This window comes from Hakea prostrata, chromosome 3 (genome assembly GCF_041222555.1).
Source record: "Hakea prostrata isolate BN-2017 chromosome 3, UWA_Hpros_2, whole genome shotgun sequence".
NCBI lineage: Eukaryota > Viridiplantae > Streptophyta > Magnoliopsida > Proteales > Proteaceae > Hakea > Hakea prostrata.
The window spans coordinates 19,306,554-19,332,402 of NC_142602.1; the positions used below are offsets into that span (position 1 = coordinate 19,306,554).

The 25,849-nt window shown below is 37.3% G+C and overlaps 2 protein-coding genes and 1 pseudogene across 2 annotated transcripts in view; 1 reads left to right on the forward strand and 2 right to left on the reverse strand.

Annotated features, from left to right (window-relative positions):
* Window positions 1-6,325, reverse strand: part of LOC149021406 (structural maintenance of chromosomes protein 2-1-like) — a 28,467-nt gene extending 22,142 nt beyond the window's left edge. Inside the window, exons 1-8 of the mRNA XM_089149640.1 lie at window positions 5,745-6,325; window positions 4,854-5,534; window positions 4,497-4,640; window positions 4,093-4,383; window positions 3,815-4,000; window positions 3,537-3,701; window positions 3,395-3,454; window positions 264-326 (exon numbers count right to left, since the gene is read on the reverse strand). Of these exons, the coding sequence (XP_089005766.1) occupies window positions 264-326; window positions 3,395-3,454; window positions 3,537-3,701; window positions 3,815-4,000; window positions 4,093-4,383; window positions 4,497-4,640; window positions 4,854-5,534; window positions 5,745-6,062 (1,908 nt within the window). The 5' untranslated portion in view covers window positions 6,063-6,325. The remainder of the gene's footprint in view (window positions 1-263; window positions 327-3,394; window positions 3,455-3,536; window positions 3,702-3,814; window positions 4,001-4,092; window positions 4,384-4,496; window positions 4,641-4,853; window positions 5,535-5,744) is intronic.
* A 13,890-nt stretch (window positions 6,326-20,215) lies between these two features.
* LOC149021407 (calcium-binding protein CML42 pseudogene) lies at window positions 20,216-21,308 on the forward strand (annotated as a pseudogene).
* Window positions 21,309-22,464: 1,156 nt separating this feature from the next.
* Window positions 22,465-25,576, reverse strand: LOC149021408 (cytochrome P450 CYP72A219-like). Its single transcript, XM_089147114.1, has 5 exons — window positions 25,220-25,576; window positions 24,093-24,310; window positions 23,735-23,979; window positions 23,139-23,529; window positions 22,465-23,053 (listed from the first exon to the last, which is right to left on the reverse strand). The coding sequence occupies exons 1-5, from the start codon at window positions 25,491-25,493 to the stop codon at window positions 22,625-22,627; spliced, it is 1,557 nt and encodes a 518-aa protein (XP_089003240.1). The 5' UTR covers window positions 25,494-25,576; the 3' UTR covers window positions 22,465-22,624.
* Window positions 25,577-25,849: the final 273 nt, after the last annotated feature.

A 25,849-nucleotide genomic window follows, 5' to 3' on the forward strand; every position in this document is an offset into this window, starting at 1 on the left:
AGTGAAAACTACAAATTTAGAAGAATGCACCAACATATTGCTATTAGTTTCTGTAGAATTTCATTTCTCGAAAGCACAGCTGAATGGCCGATTATTACTATACTTTTCCTACAACAAGTTGCATTGCCAAGAGAATTCCAGAAACTGAGGCTGTCCGTATTCATCATCCATACAACAATTATAAAAACTGTTCAAACAAATGGCAGACTGTCCAAATACATTAAAAATCAAATTACCAATGAAGTTTCCAAAACCAAACTTACCTCTTTTGCAGCATCAAGACTTCTACAAATGAAGGTTGAGCCAAAAACATACAACATCGCAGCCTGCAGTATTCATCAACTCTTTGAGAGATATGCAATAAGTCCAACTTCTTGATATTATTATTCTAGTAACTCAAAGCAAAATGCAATGCCAGTCCAAACTATGCTTCCAACAGAGAATGACCGAGAGTTTTATTAAGGTTTCCTTCACTGTCCAGTGTCCACGTAGTAAGTATACCTAAAAAGCCTTGAAAATCTGCCAGCTAACGGAGGCCCAATTTTGTGGATGGATAGAATACAGGTCACCTAGTTAGATGTCAAGTTTCGGCCAACTTGAGTTTCCCATGTGAAAGACAACGGTTTTGAAAATCAAGGCTAAAACTGCATAGTGTTGGTTAAGATACCATGGATGTCCATAGGATACATAACAATACAAGTATATACATGTGAAGCTATTTGATAGAACTACGCTGCAAAATTGACAGCTGGCTAAACCAAATCATTTTCCCTCAATCCAATAGGTTGAATTAGACCTTTTACACCCACAATCTGTTCTTGTAATAACAAAGTATCGGGCCATTTAGGAAGCACTTTTTTCTCAACAAGGCCATGTAAAGTCATAAAGGCAAGTTTCCCTAATAATAATGGATAACAACAATGAACTATTTAGCCCAACAGCCAGGGCTAAGAGAATGGAAAGGGAAAAACCCCAGTAGGTGAGAATGGTTCTACCCAACAAAACAGTGTGCAGTGTACCAAACTTAGTTACCAAGGGAATAGCCCAAAAGATGGAAACAGTTCAACCCCAAAAAAAATAGTCTACCAATATCAAGGCATTGGCATGTTGGCCAAATGCCTTGATCACCTTGGGCATCTAGGCGGGTACATTGCTGCCTTGCTTTTGCCTTTGTTTTCAACCCTCTCCATACCCATTGTCTCCTTGATACTATGATAATTATGATACCAAAGAACTGTTGAAATGGCTAGTGAGACAAATTTTACTGCAAAAAATAAGATACATCATAAATCATCTTGATGTAAGTCCAGCTATATGCTCAAATCAAAAAGTGTCATAGTATTTCATACACACCAATGAAGTACCCCATTGGACTTTCCTTTAGCAACCATGTCTCCGTTATTACTCATTTATCTATGTGTTGGTAATCCATTAAATGACCAGCTCATCTTTTATCTAATTAAATGTACCCTTTTAATATAAATTTATATGCTAAACATATAATACTCCAGAAGCAATGTACTTCCTCACTCCACTTTAATCTTTGACATGAATGGTGTGAATTCAATACAATAATAGAGAATAAGAGAAGGGAAAAGTGGAAGGAAACAAGAAGAGGGACAGAAAGGTCTGCACCCGCCCACCCCAAAAAAAAAAAAAACACACTTGGCAAGAGATGGATTTCTCTACACTACATTTACTAACTTGAGAGTTGGGGGTATCAAACAGTCAGTTGGGTTCAGTTTCAGCTTAGGCATCAGTTAGTCCAAGTCCCCCATATTTAGGAATTTTCGGTTGGTTTCAGTTTCAGTGTGGTTTGATTTCGGCTAATTTCGGGTCTTTTACTAATTGGGCTTCTATTGGGTCAAATCGGCTCAATTTACAAAAATCCCTACTACTCTAGGATTTTAAGTAGGAGTTATTCCTATTTCTTACTTCACTAGCATTAACAAGTAGTATTTGCATTTACCGTTAACAAACATCCAAGATAGCATTATCAGTTAAAATTAGAAGGAAAAAAAAACCCTTCCCAAAAAAAAAATTGAAACCTTGTTATGGTTCAACCATTGAATGCATTAAGCAGTAAGCACTTTGATTCTCATGAACTGAAAGCTGCAGAAATTAAAAAGTTAGAATATCCATAGTCTTGTATGCTTTTATTTTTAGCCGTTAAACCTATGACAAATTAGCTGAACCCATTAGGTTGGGTCAAGGCTTCTTCTTGTTGTTGTTGTTGTTGAACCATAATAAATGTATTCAATCACGTTTCAATATCATTCTTACAACCAGAACCCATAAAATATGAAAATTATCCATGCATGACAGCCTTCACAAGTCAGTTACCTTACTTGTTGAGAGTTGAGAGACAGTTACTTAGTAGCTAGTATTTGACTCTCAGTCTATTAGATCCATTGGAGGTTAAAAGGTTAAAGATGTTAGAAATAGTATACATATTGTAATATGAATACATATGAGTATATAAAAAATCATCCTAAATAGGAACATGGAAGTAATGTGGTAGTAGCCCAGTAGGGAGAAGTAGACTTTTATTAAAACTCGGGCTCAAACTGTCAGTCTTTTTTCGGGCCCATCAAGTAAACCCGGACCAACCTGAAACCAATGCCTAAGCCCAAATCCCACATGCTAAGGTTTCAGTTTACCTCAATATAGGTTTTTTCACTCATTTCAGTCAGGTTTTATGGTTGGGGTTAGGTTTTGACACCCTTACTTGAGAGTTGTCACGCAATATAATATAAATATGGTTATCAAGGCAATAAGGCGAGGCGAAGTGATAGAGGACGACAAAAACCAAGGTGATACCAAGCAAGGTGCCAAGATGTTGCCTAGGAGACACTAGGTCACCTAGACCAGAAAAAGGGCCAGGATGCCTAGGCGACGCCTTGACAACAATGATAAAAACCTCCATAATTACGTATAACTGTCTTGAAAGGTCAAACCAACTTCTAGATGGGAGAGTCTTACATTTGATTAGCCACCTATTGGATCTAGGACCCCATCTCCACCTGATGCATAACCATGTAATGACGTCTTAACACTAAATTTACAAAGTCCAGACTGAATTATCATTGAAAGTTGCCAGATTTCAATTTTAAGCCAATGCTCAAAGCCATATCCCAGCATTGTTAAATTAGATTGGAAACAATGGATCCCTTAGATAATGACAAGGACCGTAGGTCAAACAATTTTGGGCCCCAGTGGAAGCGTTAATGGATCTCAAGGAAACCTTTGCCGATTAGCAATAACAAAAGCCAATATAGCAATCCTGGGATGGTAAATAATATGGCTCATCCACGTCGTTGTTTACCAGAAACTAGCCAGCATACACAAGATGAGACAGAAAGGGGCACCCTTTAAAAGGGTCAATGCAGCTTACCTTCACCTCTTCATCATATCCAACCAATGAAAGAGCCAGCTCAGCATTTTCTTCACCAACCTGAAAACAGTAAATATATTAGAGCAATAGACATATTGAAAGAACGTGAAGAATGCAATGGAAGTAGAGTTCAAGGACTAACCAATCTGGCAGCAGCATGCAGAACTCTAGGAGGAACAGGGTGGCCTTGGATTTTGTTCAAAGGTATAATCGTTACTCTTCTTTGAAGGCGACCATTTTGGAGCAGTTGCTTTCCAGTAGTTTCTGTGTCAACAACAACATTAAACAACTTGCCACCAGCAGCAACCTGTTGATAATTCAAGTTAACAGTATTCAAGGGCCTTTAATATGAAAATGAAAATGAAACAGTATCATGTCCACAACAAACTTAATGAATCATATGATATAACAAAAGCCAACCTCCAACGCAGTCATTGTAGAGCTGTCCTTCACTTTTATGAGCTTAGCAATGACACCTTTCACCTTTGACCGGTCAAAATTTTTCTCAGGATCACGGTACGAGAACTCAACATTTGCTAGTTGTGCTGAAAGAATGCGAACTTCATCCTTCAACTTCTGCACCTTCTCTAACTCATCCAATCGACTCTATGGTATATTTCAAACAATTACTTTCGAGATGTAGAAATGCAGAACCCAAAATTCAGAAACAAAGAAAATTCCGAATGAATGAGAAAAACCTTTTGTAAATCTTCCATCTCACCCTCCTTATAATTAACAGATTCCAGTGCCATTCTAACGTTTTCAACATCTTTCTTTCTAACATTGAGCTCATTTTCTGTGGCAACAGCTTCTTCACGTTTTGACGTCAACTGCTGCTTTTTCTCCTTCAACTCCTTCTCACAATGGCTTATTTTTGTTTTCAGCTGTTTAAGTTCTGTTTCAGCACTTCCAACGGCAGCTTTGGCATCACCTAATTGATCCTCAAGGCACTTCTCATCACTCCCACTGCTTTTACCAGCAAGGATACCCTATCAGCAGAAATGGTGCGATCTCTATAAGAATGCAGTCATAATGATATGAAAACAAGTCCCAATATGGTCCCTGGAGACCATAGACGAGACAAAGATATAGTCACTAGTACCTGATAATCTCCTTCATATACTTCCAAATTCTTAGAAAGATCATCAACTCTCTTTTTCAGATCTGCTGCTCCATCTTCAGCTTGTTTTACAGCTGATTCCCTCTCTTCAACAGATCTTTTAAGTTCTTCAATACTTTTAGCTATCTGGCACAAAAGCAAGAGAGCATCACTGACTACACAAAACTACGAACTTGAATGCAGAAGATTAATAGTAAACACCAATATAAGGGAATACAAAATGGAAGAAGCCAATGTAAGGAGCAACCACTGCATCTGTTAGCAATGTAGCTACAAGGGGATGAGGTTTGTGAACATGGGGGAAAACCCATCAGTTGCCCAGTGAAAAACTAAAATTACCTTTTCAGCATTATTTCTCTCAGCCCTGAGGGATTCCTCTTGGTTGTGCAGGATAGATGTTTCCCTCACAAGTACATTTGAAAGGGCATCTACCTTTTCCGTTAATGCCTTAACTTCTCCACCCATTGCTGCTTCTTTTTCAGCAGTCAATTGTGATATTTTTGTCTCCATTTCTTTTATCTCCTGCTGCATATGTTGTGTGTGGCCATCTATCTCAACGATACTATCTTTCATCTGTTGCACTCCATTGACTGCACTATCTCTTATTTTCTCCGCATTAACAAATTCATAGGCAGTACAGAACCTTCTAAGTCGATCTAGCTCTGCATTCCCATTGGCCCACTGCATGTACTGCATCCTTTCTTTCCTCAGTTTCTCCAAAGCAGGAAGTATTTCCTGGTCAAGAAGCTTGTCAATCTCATCAACCTTGCTTTGCTTCTTCTCCAGTGTCTTCAGAGCAGCCTCCTTCTTTGTCTCATACATCCTCGTCCCAGCAGCCTCTTCAAGCATGGATAAGATCTCCGGGGGTTTCATATTCAAAACTTTTGTTATGCGCCCTTGCATTATAAGGAAGTGTGGATTATTAACATTCAGCTGCACTGAATGGAATAGATTTTGGACGCGAGATGGCTGTGCTAAGTGTCCGTTGATGAGATACTTGTTCCTTCCACCCACTACAATCTACAAAATGTTTAGAAAAACTGAGTTCTTCACAATATATTGGATATCATAACAGCTAAATTTACCAGCTTGAAGGTTTTTGAACTATGGTTTATGTGCCAGAATTTGCATTTGCTTCCGCATTGTCAACAATGAACTTTAAAAAATTTAAATATGCTAGAATAGGGCAAGGCAAGGCAAGGCAAGGCAAAACAGAAGAACCCGCATTACCTGTCGAGTGACGGTGATCTCTTGGCAATCTTCATATCCAAGAGGGCTTCGGCTCCGATCAGAATTGTCGAACACAATCGAGACTGTGGCTTTGGTAATTCCAGCCTGCCCCTGCTTGTAGACAAGTTCCTGAAGATTTGAAGCCCGGACCTGCTGCAGGTTCGTGATTCCCAATACAAAGCATATCGAGTCAAGAATGTTCGATTTCCCCGAACCATTGAGCCCGGTGATGGCATTGAAGTAGGGATCAAAACCTGGAACCACTGTCCTCGTGGCGTATGATTTGAACCCCTCCAAGCAAACCTCTTTGATGTACATGCTTTCTTTTTCCCCAGAGCACAAAGCCACAGAAGTCAGTGACAGTGAGGAGCAGTTCAAGGAAGCGAAACCTAAAAAATGGGATTCAAAGATTGAAACCCTGTAAGTAGTAGAAGGAAGGGAAAAGATGTTTCTCCCAGCTCCAAAAAGCTAGAACATACGATTAAGTTCAAGAATATGAGAAATTTTTGAAATCGGAGTCAGAAATGGTGGAGCTTCGGAGATCGAAACCACAGTCTCAGTGGGAGTTTGATGTGGCTAAAGAGCCTATAAAGTTAATAAGTGCTTTAGACTTTTAGTTGGGACTTGAGAGGCGGGAAATGCTATTTTCATTGCTTTTTCGAATCCGATATCTTTTATTCGTTACGACTTCTAAACGACAATAGAATGAATAAAACGGACTTCGCTTGGGTCGGTCCTACACAATTATTGCGCAAGACCATCAAGTTATTCACTTTTGGTGGTAGGATCGGAATTTCGGTCGAAATTTCGATTTCAACAGTCAAAATTCAATGGTCGAGATCGAAATCTCAACCTAAATTTAGAAAACAAAAGAACTACCAAGAAACCACCCAGTTGGCAACACACTACACAACCAGGGATCGAATAACGGTCAAACCGTCTTACTCGGAATAGACAAAGCCTTCCTAGCTAGGGAATCTGCCATAGCTAGGGAATCTACCAAACCATTGGCATCCCGACAAACATGAAAGAAATTGCAAGAAGCATAAGTGGAGGATAGAAGTAATCGAGAGCCCAGACAGTTTCCCTCCTACATTTTTTTCACTGTTATTGGAATCTTATTCATCATGATCTACACTTTGTGCGTTGTGGTCTGTCTTCTCAACTGGCTACATCTCTTCATCTCTGAATCAGACACTTTAATCCCAAAAGTTGCGTAACCCTAATATACCAATCATGAACTCTGTCCAATTGCTCACTACAATGTCAGCAGCAAGGTTATCACTAAAATGATTGTGAACTACATCCGCGATATTCTGGAAGAGATTATTAGTCCCTTTTAGTTAGTGTTTGTTCCAGGTTGTAGCATCTCTGACAATATCTTCATTGTGCATGAAATTTTTCACTACATTTGAAGCTGTAAAAAAGATCTAAATAGAGATGCATGGCCATTAAACCAAACATGATGAAGGCATAGAAAGATCACGTTAACTGGATTTTGTTGGAGCGACTACATCTTCTACTGGGTTTCCATAGAAATTTGATTGTGGGATTCACCAAGGGGATCCTTTATCCCCAGCATTATTCACCATTTCTTATTCTCACCCTTACATGCCTAAGACTCAAGTTTGATTGATGTTTCTGGAAGCTAGAGAAGTCCACCTGTTTTATATCTCCTTTTCGTTGATGACTCCTTGTTTGTGAATGTGGATTTGGAAGAAATTTTTTCAACTCAGAGATCTACTGAATCTATAATATTCAGCCTCTGGTCAACCAGCCAATATATTTCAGAAATCCTCTATCACTTTCTCCACTAATACTCCCAACAGGATTAAACGCTTGTTCTCTAGAGTCTTACGCATGCCATTATAATTCAAGCCCATGTAAATATTTGGGATTACCTACCGATTGTGGTCTCTTGAAGTCATAATTGTTCCATGATTTATCAGATATCTTGAAGATATCTTGTCATAACATACATATTCTTTAATAGTATATATGCAGAATGATGCATGGTGAAATCCTTGTATTTGGATGAAGGATGTGAGACCCGAGTAGACCTACGAACATGGATAGGAGTAACAATAATGTCTGGGTTTATATCCAAAATTACAACTTATGGGGTCGTATCTAGAATTGCACCTGATTGATTTTCGACTTGATCTTCAAAAACTTCAACTAGATGAATGGGAACATTGTCATTATGTTATTCCCAGATTGACACTGAGAGGGGGGTGAATCAGTGTCTTCAGAAATTCACCACAATGTGGCTGAGTCTACCAGACAGTGTACCACCACTCTGCAATCAAGGCACTCCAATATGTGCAACAAATAAAATAAACAAAAAACGCAATGCACCAGAATTTGCGTGGTTCGGCCAAATTGCTTACATCCATGGAATAATACCCTACCTAGGGTTTCGTATATTACTCAATACACTCTTAAATATTTTGACTGCTACAACAGTCCAGGAACACCAATCCCTGCTATAGTCTAAAATGCAATTCAGACAAGGGCACCAACCCCAACCCCCTAGACAAGCTCCAACTTGCTAGGTCACAATGTAAACCAATAATTCAAGTTCCCCAAATTACATTCATGAGCTAGATTCTTCATCATTAAACATAACCTATAAAATAATAGACAATCACTTGTGAATACGGGTTACCTCAACTTGTGTAAGATGCATGGTAACAATACTTGTTTCTCTTGGGTTATGGGCCCACCATGCTTCCGCTGCACTTTTCAGACAGGCTAACAACAACCCTTTATCATTATTGAAAGCAAATAACTACAATCATGTTCCCTTCTTTTCTTCTGTTGCTTCTTCTTCCTTCTCTTTCACTTTCTTTCTTGTTCAGGAAAACAAAAGACTTCCTTCAACAACAACTTTTCTTCCCAAGCTTCAGATCTCTAAAGCCATCCAACATCTTCTGGTTCGACCTCCACGCTCTTCCCAAACTCCTCAAAACGTCCTTCTCTTCGCTGGAGTTTGCTCTCCTTTATAGATTAATTTAACCGAGTTTGAATCAAACTCGGAGCCATCGACTTAAACAAGGAGTGTTTTAACTTACAAATAGGACTTACTTCGAGATCTCCAATGAACAATCCCACCGTTGGATTTGAAGATCAAGAAGTCGTGAAGCTCTCCTCCAAAAATCGGCTCAATCGGACACTGGATGACCATCCGATGAAGAGGTTGATCAAAACTGGACAGAGACCCTCAAAAACGGGATTCTTGAGTTTTCTTTATTTGAATTGGATTCTTTCTCTCGGAACCTTTTTGTGTGTTGCTGTACTATATCAAAGCCCACTTAAGTTGCCAACAATGACAACACCTTCATTTTAGGCCAATGGAACAACACATTATTACTATCATCCTTGTGATGGTTGAACTAGACTGGCATCCGATGAGAGAGAGAGAGAGAGAGAGAGAGAGAGAGAGAGAGAGAGAGAGAGAGAGATTCATCAAACACAACATCATGAGAGATGAAACTTATTGGTTAAAGGATCAAGGCATGTGGCCCTTCTTCCCGGATGAATAGCCCAAGAAAATACATTTTCAAGCCCGACGGTTTAATTTGCTACCAAATGAGTAGACGAAACACACACACCCAAAAACCCGAAGATGACCACTACTAATAGGGCATCTAAGAAGAATTTCCATTGGAGGCTTATACTTTTGAATTTTGATGGGAAGATGGTTCATTAAGTAGCAGCTGATTGAAACGGCATAAAACAATAAGTTTTAGGGACATGTATGTACATGGAACAGAAGAGCACAAGTCACCTCGAGAAGATGCTGATTTTTTCGTTTAATACATGAAGTCTAATGCAATATACATTGACTTCGAATGAAGGTCTTAAATGGATTGTTAGCATATTTTGTTGCATTGTCAATGTGCAATACTTTGATACTGGTCTTATATTGAGTTTGAATTATATTGACAAAATCTTGAAACACTATCAACACTTCACTTTTCATACGTAACAAATATAGCCACGTAGCAGAAAACTTGTCATCAATGAAGCAACAAAGTACATGAAGCCATCACGAGAATCCACAATTTATTTTCAAATATCAGAATGCACTAATTCAAATAATTCAGCCAACACACTTGTATTAGAAAGAAAAGGCAATCTAAACTGTTTCGAAAAATGACAAATCTCACAATGACTAGAGTGACCATAAAACTTAAAGTCTAAATTTCGCAAAACAATACCTGAAGCATGACTCGTACGATTGCGCTACAAATGAGATATGGCATTTGTGCATCCTTTTGCAACAAAAGCATCCAAAGGAAAGTCAATGACGTAAAGCCCATGCTGAAACCATCCTTCACCAAGTGTTTTTCTTGTGTGGATGTCCTTAATCACAACCTTATTGATGGTGAAAAAAACAACGGTACAATTAATGTCTCTTAAAAGTTTGCTAATAGACAACAAGTTGGATAATAAAGCAGGCACAAATTACACGTCACATGCTATGGGAAAGAAGAAAAAAAAATTGAAAGTACCAATGTAGATTCAACCATTCTATACAATGTTTTAAGTATAATTCAACCTTTAATAGAATATCTGAAGAAATATAACACCAATGCCAAAAATATGGTATGTGAAAAGAATAATAATATATGTGAAAAAAAAAACTCTCCATCTCTCCTGCTTCTCCTCTCCCGTTAATCTTTGTCTCTCCACCAGATCTGCCGACGCACACCAGATTCGGTCTCCACAGATCTGGTGTTTTCCTTTCTTTTTTTATTTTTCTGGTTCCCTACCTCCACTACTCACTTTTTTTTTCTTTTTCTTTTGCTTGCTGTTTCTATCTTTCCTGTCTGGCTTCAATAACCAGATCTAGGGTTTCCCCTTAGTTCTGTTTGTTTGTTTTTGTAGTTTTCGTTGCAGTACTTCACATAACAACTCCTTTGGTTGCAGCATTTCTTTGGTACACACACAGAACAACTCCCCCCCGGGTACAAGTTCTTCCGGTCGAGCTTGACAGTACGCCTATGCGGCAGAGCCGGATGGGAGGTTCAAACCTTCTCCGCACTTTCGTTGCTACCATTGCCACAACTGTAGGAGTTTTTTGTCCGCCCTTGCGGCGTTTTGTATGTCCCCCTATGTGGGTGTATGTAAGTCCCCTATGTGGGTGTATGTTTGTTTTAAGGGTTTTGTGGACGTGATCCATTTTGGGCTTGACCCAACCCTTACCCTGGCTGGCCCTGTCTATTGCATGTACGACAGTTTGGTCATTTGCCGCTCCTTGGTTCGGTCCGAACCTTGTGTACTCATGCATATGTGTTTGTACTTTTTTTAGCTATCTGAATGAAGTACTGTTTACCAAAAAAAAAAAAAGAATAATATATTTGGATTGGGTCCAAAGAGGTTCTACCCAATAAAAATGCAATCCGAAGCCACTAGGGAAGATGGTCTATGCATTTTCATTGAAAGACTTTAAAACCAAAAAAATCAAAGTTCAAACCCACCAACTAATATTTAATTTTCCCCTTAAAACACTTCAGAACCAGAAGACCAAGTTCAAACCCATTAGCAAAGACTTTTCTTCCTTTTTTTATTTTCTTTTTTCCTACAAAAAGGAAAGTCTGATGTGAACAAAGAAAGACTCCACAAAAAAAGGTCTCAAATTCTGTACCCCTTCCCATAAATTTTTCCTCAAAAACAAGAATCCAAGATCATTTCCTTTTTTGGGTGCTACTTCAAATTGTCAATGATCAAATAACATTTCACAGAAATGGGAATATCCCAACATCATCTCAGCAAATATTATTCTATTAAGAAAAACTAACCAAGCAAAACATAGAACTCAAAAGTTTTCCAAGATAAATTTGTCTTAAGGCACTTTTTATCCAAAACATAGAAATAATTTGCAGATCACAATGGATCAAATCACTGAACTTAGGAAACTACCACTGTAGTTTCAGAAAAGCCAGTAGTTCTTGACTGTTATGATATCATAATGAAAATGACTCAAAAAAAAAGATGAAAGAAAAAAGCACAAGATATAAAGTGATTCGGTTAGGGTTGTCAATTTTCAACCCGAACCGTTAAAACCGGATCGAACCGGTCTGTTATAGCCCAAACCGGCCCAGACCGATCCTTAATGGGCCGTAATTGGGCTATCAGCCCGTTAGTCTTTTACATAAATAAATTTAAAATATTAAATATAATTTTTTGTTGGTATTGTTTAAATGTAATTAACGAATTTCGGTGTTTGAGACGTTAAGACTTGAGTTTGAGTAGTTGAGAGTTGAGTGTTAACACGTTTAACTGTTTAAGTTTTAAGTTTTAACTTTTTAATTTTCAAATTTCATTTAGTTTTATTATTTTAAAATTTAAAAGTCTTAATTGATAACTCTTAACTCTTAAGTCTTAATCTTAATCGTTAACTTTTTAATTTTCAAATTTCATTTAGTTTTATTATTTTAAAATTTAAAAGTCTTAATTTATAACTCTTAACTCTTACAAATTCAATATTTCAATTTTATTGGGTGAAAATTGTGAGGTTGGTCTACACATGATAGAAAAATCTAAATTTTTTATTTTTTGAGGGTGGAGGGTGGTTTGGATCAAGCTAATGCCATCACTTATCGTTGGATCTACTTGAAGTCTTCATCTTTTATCTTTTGTAGTTTTGTGTGTGAGAAACTAAGATTTGGAGTTGAGGAAAAAATAAAAATAAATTTCAATATTGATTTTTAATTTAGTCCAAACTGAATCCAAACCATTAGGTCAAACCGTTATTCAACCCGAATCCAAACCGAAACCGCACCGAAACCGTCATTTTTTAAATGGGCTGGTTTGGGCTGGGGGTTTTTCAGACTGAAACCATTAGGCCCGGCCCAAAACCGCTCTAAACTGCACCATTGACACCCCTAGGTTCGGTCAACCAAGGAGGAATTAAGACCTATGTCCATGGAGATGAATCCCCTATTGTACATTGCTTATAGGGGAGAGTTTGTTCCCTTTTAAATATAGATGAATGTAATTAGTGAAGGGTAGAATTACAATTGGAAACCATCAGGTGAGGGATATGATTACAATGGGGTTTTACTATCTTTATTCTCATATTAGTTTCAATATAATAAGATTCTATTCTATCTTTGTTGCCAATATGGCATGCTAACAGGCCGGGCGGAGCTAGGATTAAACATTAGGGAGGCGATAATAAGTCCAAATCACCTCCCCTCAGGTCAACCTTAACGCCACCACACATATTGTGTGGGCTCATGTGGGATCCACTGTTAGATTATTTTATCATATTTTAGTTCAATTATTTCAATAATTCTTTTATTTTTAATAGAACAATTTCTTCAATAATTAGTTCAATATGACTATACAAATGTACAATGTTAGAAAAAACAATTAATTCAATAAGGTATTTGTTTTCTAAAAAGAATAATAGAACAAAAATAGGGAGAGAGAAATTGAAAAAGAAAAAGAGAATACTGCTTACTTAAATAATTAGTTCAATATAATGTTAGAAAATTAATTCAGCAATTACATTGAAAAAAAAAATTAATTTGTTCATGCATTTGTGTTTTCTAAGGTTTTCAAAAAAGAATTCCAAGAAAATCGAGAGAGAGAGAGAGAAATTTGATGAAGATAAAGTGAATATCTGATAATTCTGGAAATGGTTTAGGAAATAACTAGCTTTTGCTAGTTTTTCTTAATTTTTCCTAACTGCATAATTCATTTGGAATAAATGTAAGAAAAGAAGAGAGAGAAATAAAGAATAAAAGAAGAGACTTGAGAGATAATAAATAAGAAAAAAAAATATGAGAGAATAAGTTGGTCGCTTCTTCAGGGTCATGATAAAATATAGCATCGGTACTTGCTGTGTGATTACCTGAGTCTGCTTCTTACTCTGGTTCCGGAGGGTTGCCCACGGCAACTTTCTTTTAGGAAGAAAAAGTTGTCGCCAAAGGAGATAATTCAACTTTCAAAACGAGTAGCGATGGAGTTTCAGAATATTAATTCTAGTTGCCCAGCGCTTCAGGTGATGTCAGTAGCAAATTCTACCACACCGTATCAACATCTTCATATTGAGTTTCATGGTTCTACTATTGTCAATTGTCATAATATGCATTGAGGTGATGTTGGGATAAAGGTAGCTGGTGCTGCTTGGTTTGGCCATCTTCTGACCTTTGGCTTTTGGGAAGTTTACCCCTGGCCTCTGGGTATGTAACGGATCCACATCCTCTGTAATTCATTTCCCTACAATTTCCTGTAATTCTCTCATAGGATTGTGCCATGTGGCATTTAAGTAATTAAATGGTTATTCAATTTAAATTAAATTTGAAATTTATTTAAACCCATCTATAAATTTGAGTTTTATTTAAACTCTAGTTTGTTAGGTAACCTTTGGATTACTTAAATGCCACATGATACAATCCTATGAGGGAATTACAGGGAATTGTAGGGAAATGAATTACAGAGGATGTGAATCCGGTATGTAACTCATAGCGTTTAGTAAAATTATGTTTGGGTTCGCCCTGACGAACTTGCATGCACCTTGACAACCTCTACAAGGAGATGTCTAGTTTTATCAACTTATCAATCCCTCAAGGTTGGGTTCAAAATATTTAATCCAAGCTCTCTCTTCTTTCTTTTTTTTCGTACAAAGGGTGCTTGTTATATATGAGTGTGGATCCGATCATCTCTCCATTACCCTAATCCTGTGGGTCCCCTAAAATTTGTGATCAGTAGCCATCCGGGGAGATGATCCGGACTCGTTATATATAGGGGATGGAATATCACATATACAATTAGCGAGAGTCAAACCCACAACCTCTTTACAAAGAGGCAACCTCTTTACAAAGAGGAGTTGGTCATTACCAACCGAGTAACTTTGCTTTGATAATCTAAACTCATTTTTTTCAATTGTTCTCCTTCTCTGCTTCAAAATGAATTTTTATTTTTGCAAACATATTTTTTATATGTATATACTATTATATACTTTTGTTCCATTGGCCTAAAATGAAGGTGTTGTCATTGTTGGCAACTTAAGTGGGCTTTGATATGGAAATTAGATTTGAGAGAAAGAATCCAATTCAAATAAAGAAAACTCAAGAATCCCGTTTTTGAGGGTCTCTGTCCAGCGTTGATCAACCCTTTCATCGGATGGTCATACAGTGTCCGATTGAACCGATTTTTGGAGGAGAGCTTCATGACTTATTGATCTTCAAATCCAACGGTGGGATTGTTCATTGGAGATCTCTAAGTTAGTCCGATTGGTACGTCAAAACACTTCTTGTTTAAGTCAGATAGGAACTCTGAGTTTGATTCAAACTCTGAGTCCAGTTTTGATCAACCTCTTCATCGGATGGTCATCCAGTGTCTGATTGAGCTGATTTTTGGAGGAGAGCTTCAAGACTTCTTGATCTTCAAATCCAACGGTGGGATTGTTCATTGGAGATCTTGAAGTTAGTCCGATTTGTACGTTAAAACACTAATTGTTTAAGTCAGATAGAAACTCTGAGTTTGATTCAAACTTTGAGTTAAATTAATCTATAAAAGGAGAGCAAAAGAGGATGACGTTTTGAGGAGCTTGGGAATAGCGTGGAGGTCGAACCAGAAGACGTTGGTTGGCTATGGAGATCGAAAGCTTGGGAATAAGAAGTCTTTTGTTTTGCTGAACAAGAAAGAAAGTGAAAGATAAGAAAAAGAAGCGGAAGAAAGAAGGAACATGGTTGTATGGCTTTTTTAAAGAGAGAAAACTGAAAAGATTGAAAGAAAAAAAAAAAAAGAGTTGGAGAAAAAGAGAAACAAGTATTGTTACCATGCATCTTACACAAGTTGAGGTAACCCGTATTCACAAGTGATTGTCTATTATTTTCTAGGTTATGTTTAGTGATGAAGAATCTAGCTCATGAATGTAATTTGGGGAACTTGAATTATTGGTTTACATTGTGACCTAGCAAGTTGGAGCTTGTCTAGGGGGTTGGGGTTGGTGCCCTTGTCTGAATTGCATTTAGACTATAACAGGGATTGGTGTTCTTGGACTGTTGTAGCAGTCAAAATATCTAAGAGTGTATTGAGTAATATACGAAACCCTAGGTTGGGTATTATTCCGTGGATGTAGGCAATTTGGCAACCACGAACTCGTGCATGGTTTTGTTTATTTTGCTTTGTTGCACATATGGAGGCGAAAAAGGGGATTTAGGTTCCCCTCGTAATCATGTACCAAAGAAAAGACATATATTATCATAAACACATATACTCCTATTTTGTGGCAAACTTTTCACTTAACCATTGCATAAGGGCCTGTTTGGTTACATGAGTCTAGCAATTTCAAATATCTAGAAATTTCAAATCTATGGAGTCATAATTCATAAATTAATTGTTTGGTTGTGGAATAAAATTTGTGGATTCATCCTAAAAAAATATTTGGTCGACGTTATTTTTGTGAATGCACATGCAAATGTGTAGTATTTTTATAGTGGCAATGAAATCTCTGGATTTCACCCCATACCCATAAATCTACAAATTTATGTTTTTAGTGTACAAAGATGAATCTCTAGATTTCATGAATTTAGAGATTTTTCACAACTAAACAGGTATAAATCTCAAATTTATGAATCTAGAGGTTTGAAATCTCTGGATTCATGTAACCAAATAGGCCTTAAAGTAATAGAGAGCTAACTTCTTTGTTGTAAAGAGAGGATCTCAGCTCTATCATCACTATTCAACGAAAAAATAAACAAATAGAATAGAAGAAAAGAAAAATTCAACCACTACCACCATTGCCATCCTTACCCACTCTTAATCACCTCCTGCTATGTCACCCTCGGACACCCATCACTAATTTTATCATTTTAATAACATGACACCACCCCCATTGTTGCTACTTGCAGCCATCAATGCCACTTTTGACAAAGGAAAAATAAGATAAATTATTTAAACTTAAAAATTGAACCACCAACTGGATTTTTCATTATACTAAAAGAAGAAAAAACTGAAATTGTCATCTTATTAGGCATGACATGGAACCATTTCAAATTTCACCGAGAAATATTTTTTTTTCACCAAAAAATATCTATTGATTATTTTAATAAAACAATCTCAAGTTGGATCATAAAACAATAAAACATACCAAATATAGTTGTCGAATAGGTATCCTTGTTCAATCTCAAAACATGGAATGAATCAAACAAAACAGTCAAAGATATGGGGAAAATACTATTTTTATGATCATTATCTTTCTAGATGTAAATGCAATTCAATACCAAGTAGACCTTTTGAACACTTATATGATGGGTGTGAGTGTCTGATATTCAGCGGGTCTATGTAATTATAGTTTGGTTTTCCTTGTAATTTGAACAAGGTTTTAGCGGTGCAAGGGTAAAATTATAATTTTATGGAAATTAGAATATTATGTTTTCCCATAAATATCTCCGTGGGGTAATCTACATCGATTAGGGGACTAGGGAATCCATCCCTAGGATCTATCCCTTGAGGGCATTTGGGGGGGGGGGGGGGGAAACAAATGTACAACACTTTGTGAGGGGTGAAAGTGGTGAAGCTTTCAAGATTATTGGAATTTCTTTTTTCCTTCGGTAGATGTAGGCAGCTTTGCTGAACCGCATCAAATTCATCGTTATGTATTTTGTTTGTGTATCCGTATCCCCAATAAGTGGTATTGGGGCAAAGTTTAATGGATCGTTGCCGGAGTTGTGCGAATATCCAAGTAAGAGGAGGAACAGTGCAGGAGAACAAATAAGGCTTCTACAAATTGAAGGTAGAATTCTTTAATTTAAAAATCGGGAAGTTTTTTTTCCTTTTCTTTTTCTTGTGATTGTTCATAACCGAGTTTAAACACCGGCGAGCGAAAACTCAGAAAAGGGGGGGGGGGAACGATCTTGGTTTAAGAGCGTGAGAGAGACAATCCATGAAGAACGTTAGAATGAAAAGAATATGGTAAAAGCTCCGCATGGTTTAGTTCGGCTAATTTTGTGTTTAAAGCTTTTGGGTTTTTTTTTTTCAAATAATATGGATGGTTTGATGAATAATTACATGGAGCCATGTCACATCATATGGCGACAATGAGCCGTATGAGACAGTACTCCATGTGGGGGTGTGCGCTATTTTGGTTTCGGTGATGGTGTTTAGGAAAGGCATCTCTTGAGGGAATGTAAGCCATGCGGTAAAGTGTGGTGGATACACAGAGATGAGTGATTATAGAGAGACATCAACAACGGTTTCTTCAATGTGGTTTAGAATTCAAGGAAATGTAGAGATTGTAGGGTTTGGATGACATATATTCTACAGTTCCATATAATTATAGTTTGGTTGTATTTTTAATTGGAACAAAGTTTTTGATCAATTACTTGTACATGGGTAAATTTGTAACTATATGAAGATTAGGGTTTTAGGTTTATCTATAAATAGTCTCATTAGTATAACCTAGATCTATTAATTGCGGGATTGGGGAATCCATCCTGGAGATATATCCCTGGAGGGGATAGGAGGTAAGCAAAGGGGTAGTAATTTGTGAGGCATGAGAGTGGTGAGGTTTTATTGGAATATATTTTTCTAATTTTGCTTGGGTCATGCGCATAAACCATCAAGCCGAAATTTCAGTCAAAATTTTGATCTCGACCGTTGCCAAATTCCGATCTAACCGCGTGAAATGTTTGGCTTGATGGTTATGCGCATTTAATGCGCATGACCCAAGCAAAGTCGTTTTTTTCGCTCTGGTAGATGTAGGCGAGTTTGTCAAACTACATTAAATTCTTCGTGTATGTTTTACTTATGTTCTTCTAAGTGGTTGTGCATTCGTATATCTCCAACACTATACACTAATTAAAATCTTGCATGTCCATCTTAAACCCTTGAAAGAAAACTAGATCCTGAAGAAATAATATAAAATTATTTTACACCACGTCAGGGTGGAAGAAAATAATATGAGAACATAACTCATCACACGAATCCATCGATATGTGCTGCAGGGGTGTTTTCACCTTCCATCTTTTTTGATTAAAAAGATTGCTAGATTCAGACCCAAAAAAGAGGATAATCTACTTCATTCGATGGCTTTTTCTTTTTAGATATTGACTTAGCTTAAAGGTTGAGTTTGAACAGGTGAACGCGTAGGTTTTTTATGAGGGGTGTGGTTTCAAATGTCAAAGAAGCTATAAAATAGACCTTAAAATAGACATGTTCTTTTTTCTTATCCAAACTTCTGGTTTAGCGCGTTATAGATTTTTATTTTTTATTTTTTGGTACAAAGAGACTTTATTAAGCTGAGGAATAGGGATATTAGCGCGTTTAGATATTTAAAATATGTTGTGATGTTCATAGCTATTTAGAATTTTATAGTCTTACTTGGTAGGTTTGTTCTAAGTCGTATTCAATGCTTACTTGTTCTTGATGTAATGTCAAAATTAACTTAGGGCCTATTTGGTTACATGAGTCTGGAGATTTCAAATATCTAGAGATTTCAAATCTATAGATTTCAAACCGGAGATAATTATAAAAAGATGTTTGGTTATGGAATGAAACGATCCCAAAAACATTGACGCGGATTTTGAAAGGCAAAGAAGTTTTAAATCCCGGATTCACCCCTACCCATAAATCTACGATTCACGTTTTAGTGTAAAAAAGTGAATCTCTAGATTCATAAATCTATAGATTTTTACAAGCCAATCACGGCTTAAAAAAAAGAAAAAGTTTCAGCAACGTAATTAAACAATTAACAATTTATCTTGGTTAAATAAGTAATACTTTTTTTTTTCCACTGTCGATTTTTTTATGTTGAGAATATGATATTTCTCTCCCCTTGCTAATTCAATGAATGAACTGCTTAAATCAAATAATTATATTTTCTTTTGTTCATATATAAATACCGCTTTTATTTCAATGCTGCAGCGGCTGCACTTGTAGCCAACTGCTGGATGGACAACTATACTCTCATTTTAATCCAAACCATTTAATTTAACGGCTCAAATGCTATATGGATGTACAATTGCCCATCTAGCCGTTGGCAGCAAGTGCAGCCGCTGCACCCAAGCAAAGCCTATAAATACAGTCTGAATTTTTTTATATAATATTTAAGATAAATACCATTGGAAGAACTCGGATTTTAAATAAATATTCAATTAATTTATATGTTTATGAAGTCTACTATTATTTAGCCTCCCATTAAGATTCAATATCACTTTAACCAAAAAAATCAAAAACGAAAAAGATTCCATTTCACTTTTCATTTTTTTTTTCTCATTTTCCATTTCATGGAACCCACGTAACAGCGATGTTTTGTTGAACAATATTCGGTTTACCATTGAAAAAAAAAAAAAAAAAGCCGTGAGGTACAAAAGAAGAAAATTCTCCAGTCGATGGCGTAGGATTATCGTCTTTGAGAGTTTCTTGCACGCTGCTTTGATTAACGACTTGGTATTATTTGATTTTTTTTTCTTTTTCGGATAATATAATAACACTATATATATACACTAACCCGTGCTGAGAATGGTGGTCGATTTGTGAGGATATGCAACGAGTAGAAACCAGAAAGAGAAATCTGCAAACCGAGGAGATCAGCGAGAGAGAGAGATGGCAGAGACAAAGCCAGCGAGCAGCAAAGCAGCGGCGATGAAGCGGGTGTCGTCGTCGTTCCGGCTTCACTCACCAAGCCTCAACAGCATTCGTTTACGTCGCATCTTCGATATGTTCGACAAGAACGGTGATGGCATGATAACGGTGGAAGAACTGAACCTAGCCCTAGAAATGCTAGGGTTAGAAGCCGAAGCTACCGAGATTGAATCCATGGTAGTCTCTTATATAAGACCTGGCGAAGCTGGTCTTGCCTACGAAGACTTCCAGGCCTTTCACACGTTGCTCAACGAAACCTTCTTTGGGAAAGCCATCGAGAACGGCTGCGATGGCGATGGCGACGATGACGGTTCCAGTAGTTCTGAGTCTTCTTCGTCGCAGGAAGAGGAAGATTTGACAGAGGCTTTCAAGGTGTTTGATGAGGACGGCGATGGTTTCATCTCCGCCATGGAGTTGCAGGTGGTGCTGAGAAAACTAGGGATGCCTGAAGGCCGAGATATGGGTAGAGTTGAGCGCATGATCTTTTCCGTTGACCGAAATCACGACGGCCGCGTTGACTTCTATGAATTTAAAGACATGATGCACGGCATCGCGGTTCGCTCTTGATCGAACCAATCATTTCAATTCTACATGTCTTGTTGTTTTCCTTTCGCTTTCCTCGTCCATGTATTTGTCTTTCTTTTTTTAATATTTATTCTGTAATAATTTCTGGATGATGTATTTTTTAAAGAAAACAAAAATGGTATCAAACTCTACTTTTAGCTTGTCTATTTTAGCTCTATCATTCTACAAATGACAATTTATTTATTTATTTAATTTTCTTTTTTGGGTAAAACGCTAATATTATTAAAATAGTTTTGTTTAATTAGCTGATTCACTGTACCCATGAGGGCAATTGTTCATTGGTCTAATTATAGTAATGGTATTATATAAACGAGAGAGATAAATTTGGAGCGCAATAGAGGCGAAAAACCCCTAAACACGGCCGAGTAAACCCTTCACACAACAACGCTTGAGGGGAAGAGGTTTTGGCGATTTCACTGCCTACTCTTCTTCTTTTCTCTCCTTCCTCCGCTCACCCCTTCATACTCTCTCTGTCTCTCTCCTTTTTCTTCTTCTTCTCCACTTGTTCTCTCTCTCTCTCGACTTCCTCCACTCTTTACCCGTCCTTTCTCTCTATGGTTTTTTTTCTTTCTTTCTTTTTTGATGCTACAAGATGTGAAAGTTCCTCCTTTGGATCTAGAGTCCTTGATGTGCAGAAAAGTTCGACCGTTGCACGTTACTAGCGTCCAGATGTTGCCGGTCACCACCAAAGTCCTTCTAATTTTCAGCCGAAAATCTAGAGCAGGGAAAGTCATCGCTGGAACTCCAGCGACAGCACTCCACGGCATTTCGGTCCTTCAGCTCATTCCAGTGGATGCTCACGATGTATTTTCTCCACCTTTGTGGCGTGCTTCCCCTCCGCCTTTGTGACATGTCAAATGAAACCGAGTTGACTAGGCCACAACCAAGTTGGGATAAACATGAAGAACCCCTGTCAGGGTAGATGTGAAGAACCCCTATCGGGATGGATGTGAAGAACCCCCGTCGGAAAGAACACAAGTCAGGAGAACAAGTACTCTGAATTTGGAAAACCATGTTCAAAGAGCCTTTGAAGAGAGACCAAGTAAAAGGGGCCAATTAAGGAAGTAAGCACTCTGTATTGCTCATAGCGAGATATGGGGGAATGACTTTTAGAGCAACGGGTCAATTAGAGTTAAGTATGGGAGCTATCGAGAATTGGAACACGCTCCCAAAGGAAACCCATGTCACTATTCACTAAGTGGATGAGAATCATGGAGTAACCGCCTAGAGGTAACCTCTACATAGGATTCGGAGGTATGAAGTAACTACTCTAATTTTAGAGCAGGTCATCCTTCTATTTCAGTATCATTTGATAAGCTCTGAAGAGGTAATCCTACTACTTTGGTAGCGCCAAGAAGTTCTGGATGCAGCACTCACACCACCCCTTTCCCCCTTTTACTGCTCCGTGAGGGTGTTCAAGGGGATGTTAGGAAGAATATTCTTCCATTTCATACAAACAATCATTCTATATTAAAACAATAAACAAAAATTAACATGAATAATTTATATAAAAGTAAATAATCTCACACCTAGAAAGGATTTGAGGGGAACTAAAAGGATGAGAATTTGGTGAACTATGGCATGATGCTCCAGAAACTCTATGAAATATTACTTCACTTTTCAATAATCCATAGTTTATCACATTCAAACTAAAACATAGAACTAAAAGTAGTACTTAAGGTGACACATTATAATTTATGTAAGATGATGGGAGCTCCATATTGAGGCTGAAGAGTGACCACAATACGAGGAGCATGTGCATATGAAGGTGATAGCTCAAACCAGAACTTCTGTAGAATCATTGCTATTGCCATTTTTCCTTCCAACAATGAAAAGTTTTGTCCCATGCATATCCGAGGTCCCCAACCAAATGGGAAGAATGAATTTATTTGATTCTTGCTGGCCTTCAAAATTCCTTCTGAAAATCTTTCTGGGTTGAACTCATCAGCATCTTCTCCCCAGAGTTCAGGATCGCGATGAAGTACAATTCCTGGCATTGTCAGCCAAACTCCATCAGGGAAAGTGAAGTCTCCAAGATTCATTTCCTTACAAGTAACGCGATTAAACATAGTTGCTGGTGGGTATAACCTGAGGACCTCATATAGAACCATGGTCACCTGAAAATAAATTTTGTTTTCAGCATTAACAAACATTAATGGAAAGAATATGCAAGTCTGTTAAAATAAATAAGCAGTTTCTTACAATTTTAAGCTGGTTTAGTTCATCGAAATTTGGTTTATTTTCCCCAAACATTTGCAAAACCTCTTCTCTCGCCCTTGATTGCCAGTCTTGATGCATACTCAATACAACCATTGTCCAAGTGAGAAAAGCTGCATTAGGCTCTTGCCCAACAAAGTAAAATAGCCTGCACTCTTCTATTACTTCTTCCATACTTAATCCAGCATTTTTAGATTTCCCACATTCTTTAATTTCTTTAGCATTGGACTCCAGTAGAATTCCCAGCAAATCATCTTTGCTACTCTCTTCCAATGTTTCTCTTTCCTTCATTCTCTTGCTGATGATTCTTCGAAGTACTCCACGTACTTCTGAATCTATTTCCTTCATTCTTCTATTCCTTTGTGTAGGTATGAACCTGCACTGGAACTATCTTAATCAACTTAACGGACTATAATAACACAGGACACACAAAGATTTACTTGTATTAAGTTTGCTAGAACTGCATATATATATGATGTCCCCTCTTAGATTGATTACACAGAAACAACTAATTACAAAATATGGGTTATTAGGGCATCTCAAATAAAATTTAGGTTAAACCAGTGAGAACTTTACTGTACCGGGAACCTGGGATGTAAAGGGACCTAGAAGCTTGAGTCATAAGAGCAGCTTGTTCTGTTTGGAGTTGAAATATCTTCATTCCTTCTTTATAGTTGCTGCCGAATGCTGCTCGAGAAATTGCATCTCCGGTAAAAAATTTCATTTCTGTCCACATATCTAATTCACACTGACCTCTTAATGTAACCAACCGCTCCCAGTTGTTTAGCAGGTCAGAGCAACTCTCATAAAACGCAGGAAGCATATGCTTTAAATAGACACCAAAGAAGTAAAAGTTATCAGTAAACAAAAGGAAAAGATATTATTATCCATTTTCTATTCTTTCATTGTCTTTCAAGATTACATGGAAATTAAACAAACCTTCAGCTTTTCAATGTGGAAGGCTGGGTTAATGATCCTTCTGCTTTTAGCCCAGTCCTCACCTTCACGAGTTGCAACCCCATTTGCAAAGAACTTGCCATATGGGTTGGTCTTTGGCTTCTGGAATCCATTCTTGTTTGACATAACATCCCTCAATATTACTGGATCAATGATATACACTCTAGGGATGGGTCCAAACCATGAAAGAAACATCTTCCCTGCATATTTTAATTAGTGTCAATTCTAGCTATTTTCATAATTAAGAATCTATCTTGAAATTTGAGTGGTTCATAAAACACTTTCTTGCTTTCCTTTTTTTTCAAGAAAATCAAGTTAAATCTATTTAGGTATTTGTGTTATACTCAACTTAGGGATTGGTCCAACAGTGTAATGGATCTTGTCAAAAAGTCCAATTAACCGTACAACCTACTATCATTTATAAATACTAGCTGGCGGATATTCCAAATCAGATACCCAATGGAAACGGTGTAGGTATATAATCATAAGCCAAGAAATGTAAGTAAAATTTTTATCTTCTCAAGTCAATACATCTAAAATGTGCATCAGGCTGTGGTGCCCATAAGATATTTTTGTGAACACTCTCAAGCCTATGTTCACCATTCTACATGCCTTGGTTGATAAGATAAAGGTCGATGGGATCTAGGTAGAGGAAACCATTGCAAAATTATTCAACTTTTATTTTTAATTAAGTCTTAAGGTTATTCAACCACCCCCCCCCCAAAAAAAAAAAAAATTTGATATACTACATATAAGAATTTGTTAAGGTTTTCTTTGGTTCTGAGTAATTAATGCACATTACCGTTGTTCTACTACTGTTGGATGGTCACCATGTGGTTAGATTTAAATCCCAATTACTCGTTGCATCTTTAAACCCGACCACTCCTAGCATTTCTTCTCACTTAAGTAGTTTTTAAGCAACGAGTGGCCATGTGGGGACCACGCATCCAACGGCTGCAGGACGGTCCAGCCATTAATTACACAGGACTGAAGCAATTTCATGCTCTTGGAACTTCTATCTTCTCTCTCTCAGAGAAAGTATGAAACTAGTAAACAGAAAATGAAAAACATGGAAAAGAAAGAACAAGAAAAAGTAACTGAAGTATTACCATAGTTATTCATGGATTGATGAACGAATGGGGCAACACGAGGTAAAATATCATGAGAGAGACTCATGGGTTTGGATTGAACATTCTTCAGCAATCTCATCTCCTCTTTGAGAGTGCCGTAAAGAAACTTGTAAGAATGACCATTGATGCCTTGCTCCCGTAGGTACTTCTCCAGCTTCTTTGGTCTCCACCATCCCCAAAGCAGCAATCTCCAAACGCATGAAACAACAAATATGGAAGCTGTGGCCAAAGCAACCAACACATATTCTCCCATGTCTTCTCAGTTTTCCCTCTCTACCTTTCTCCTCTTTTCTTTTCAAAGCTTCTAACAAAGAGAAGTGATAATGAGAGAAAGAAACTGGCTAACAACAGTTTTGATTAGTCCTCGTATATAAGACCCTGACGAGCTTAAATGGATTAAAGAATGGAATTGTAAATTATTGAATCAGCTCGATCTATGCATTTGATTATGACATCGTTTATCCCGCATTGACTTTATTTTATTTTATAAGTGGGAGTAGGTTTATATCCTCGTATATTCTGGAGCTCTTACCTAAATATAAATTTTGTTTACCAAAAAAGATACATAAATATAACTTTGACCCCAACTTGTCTTTTTTAAATGACTGT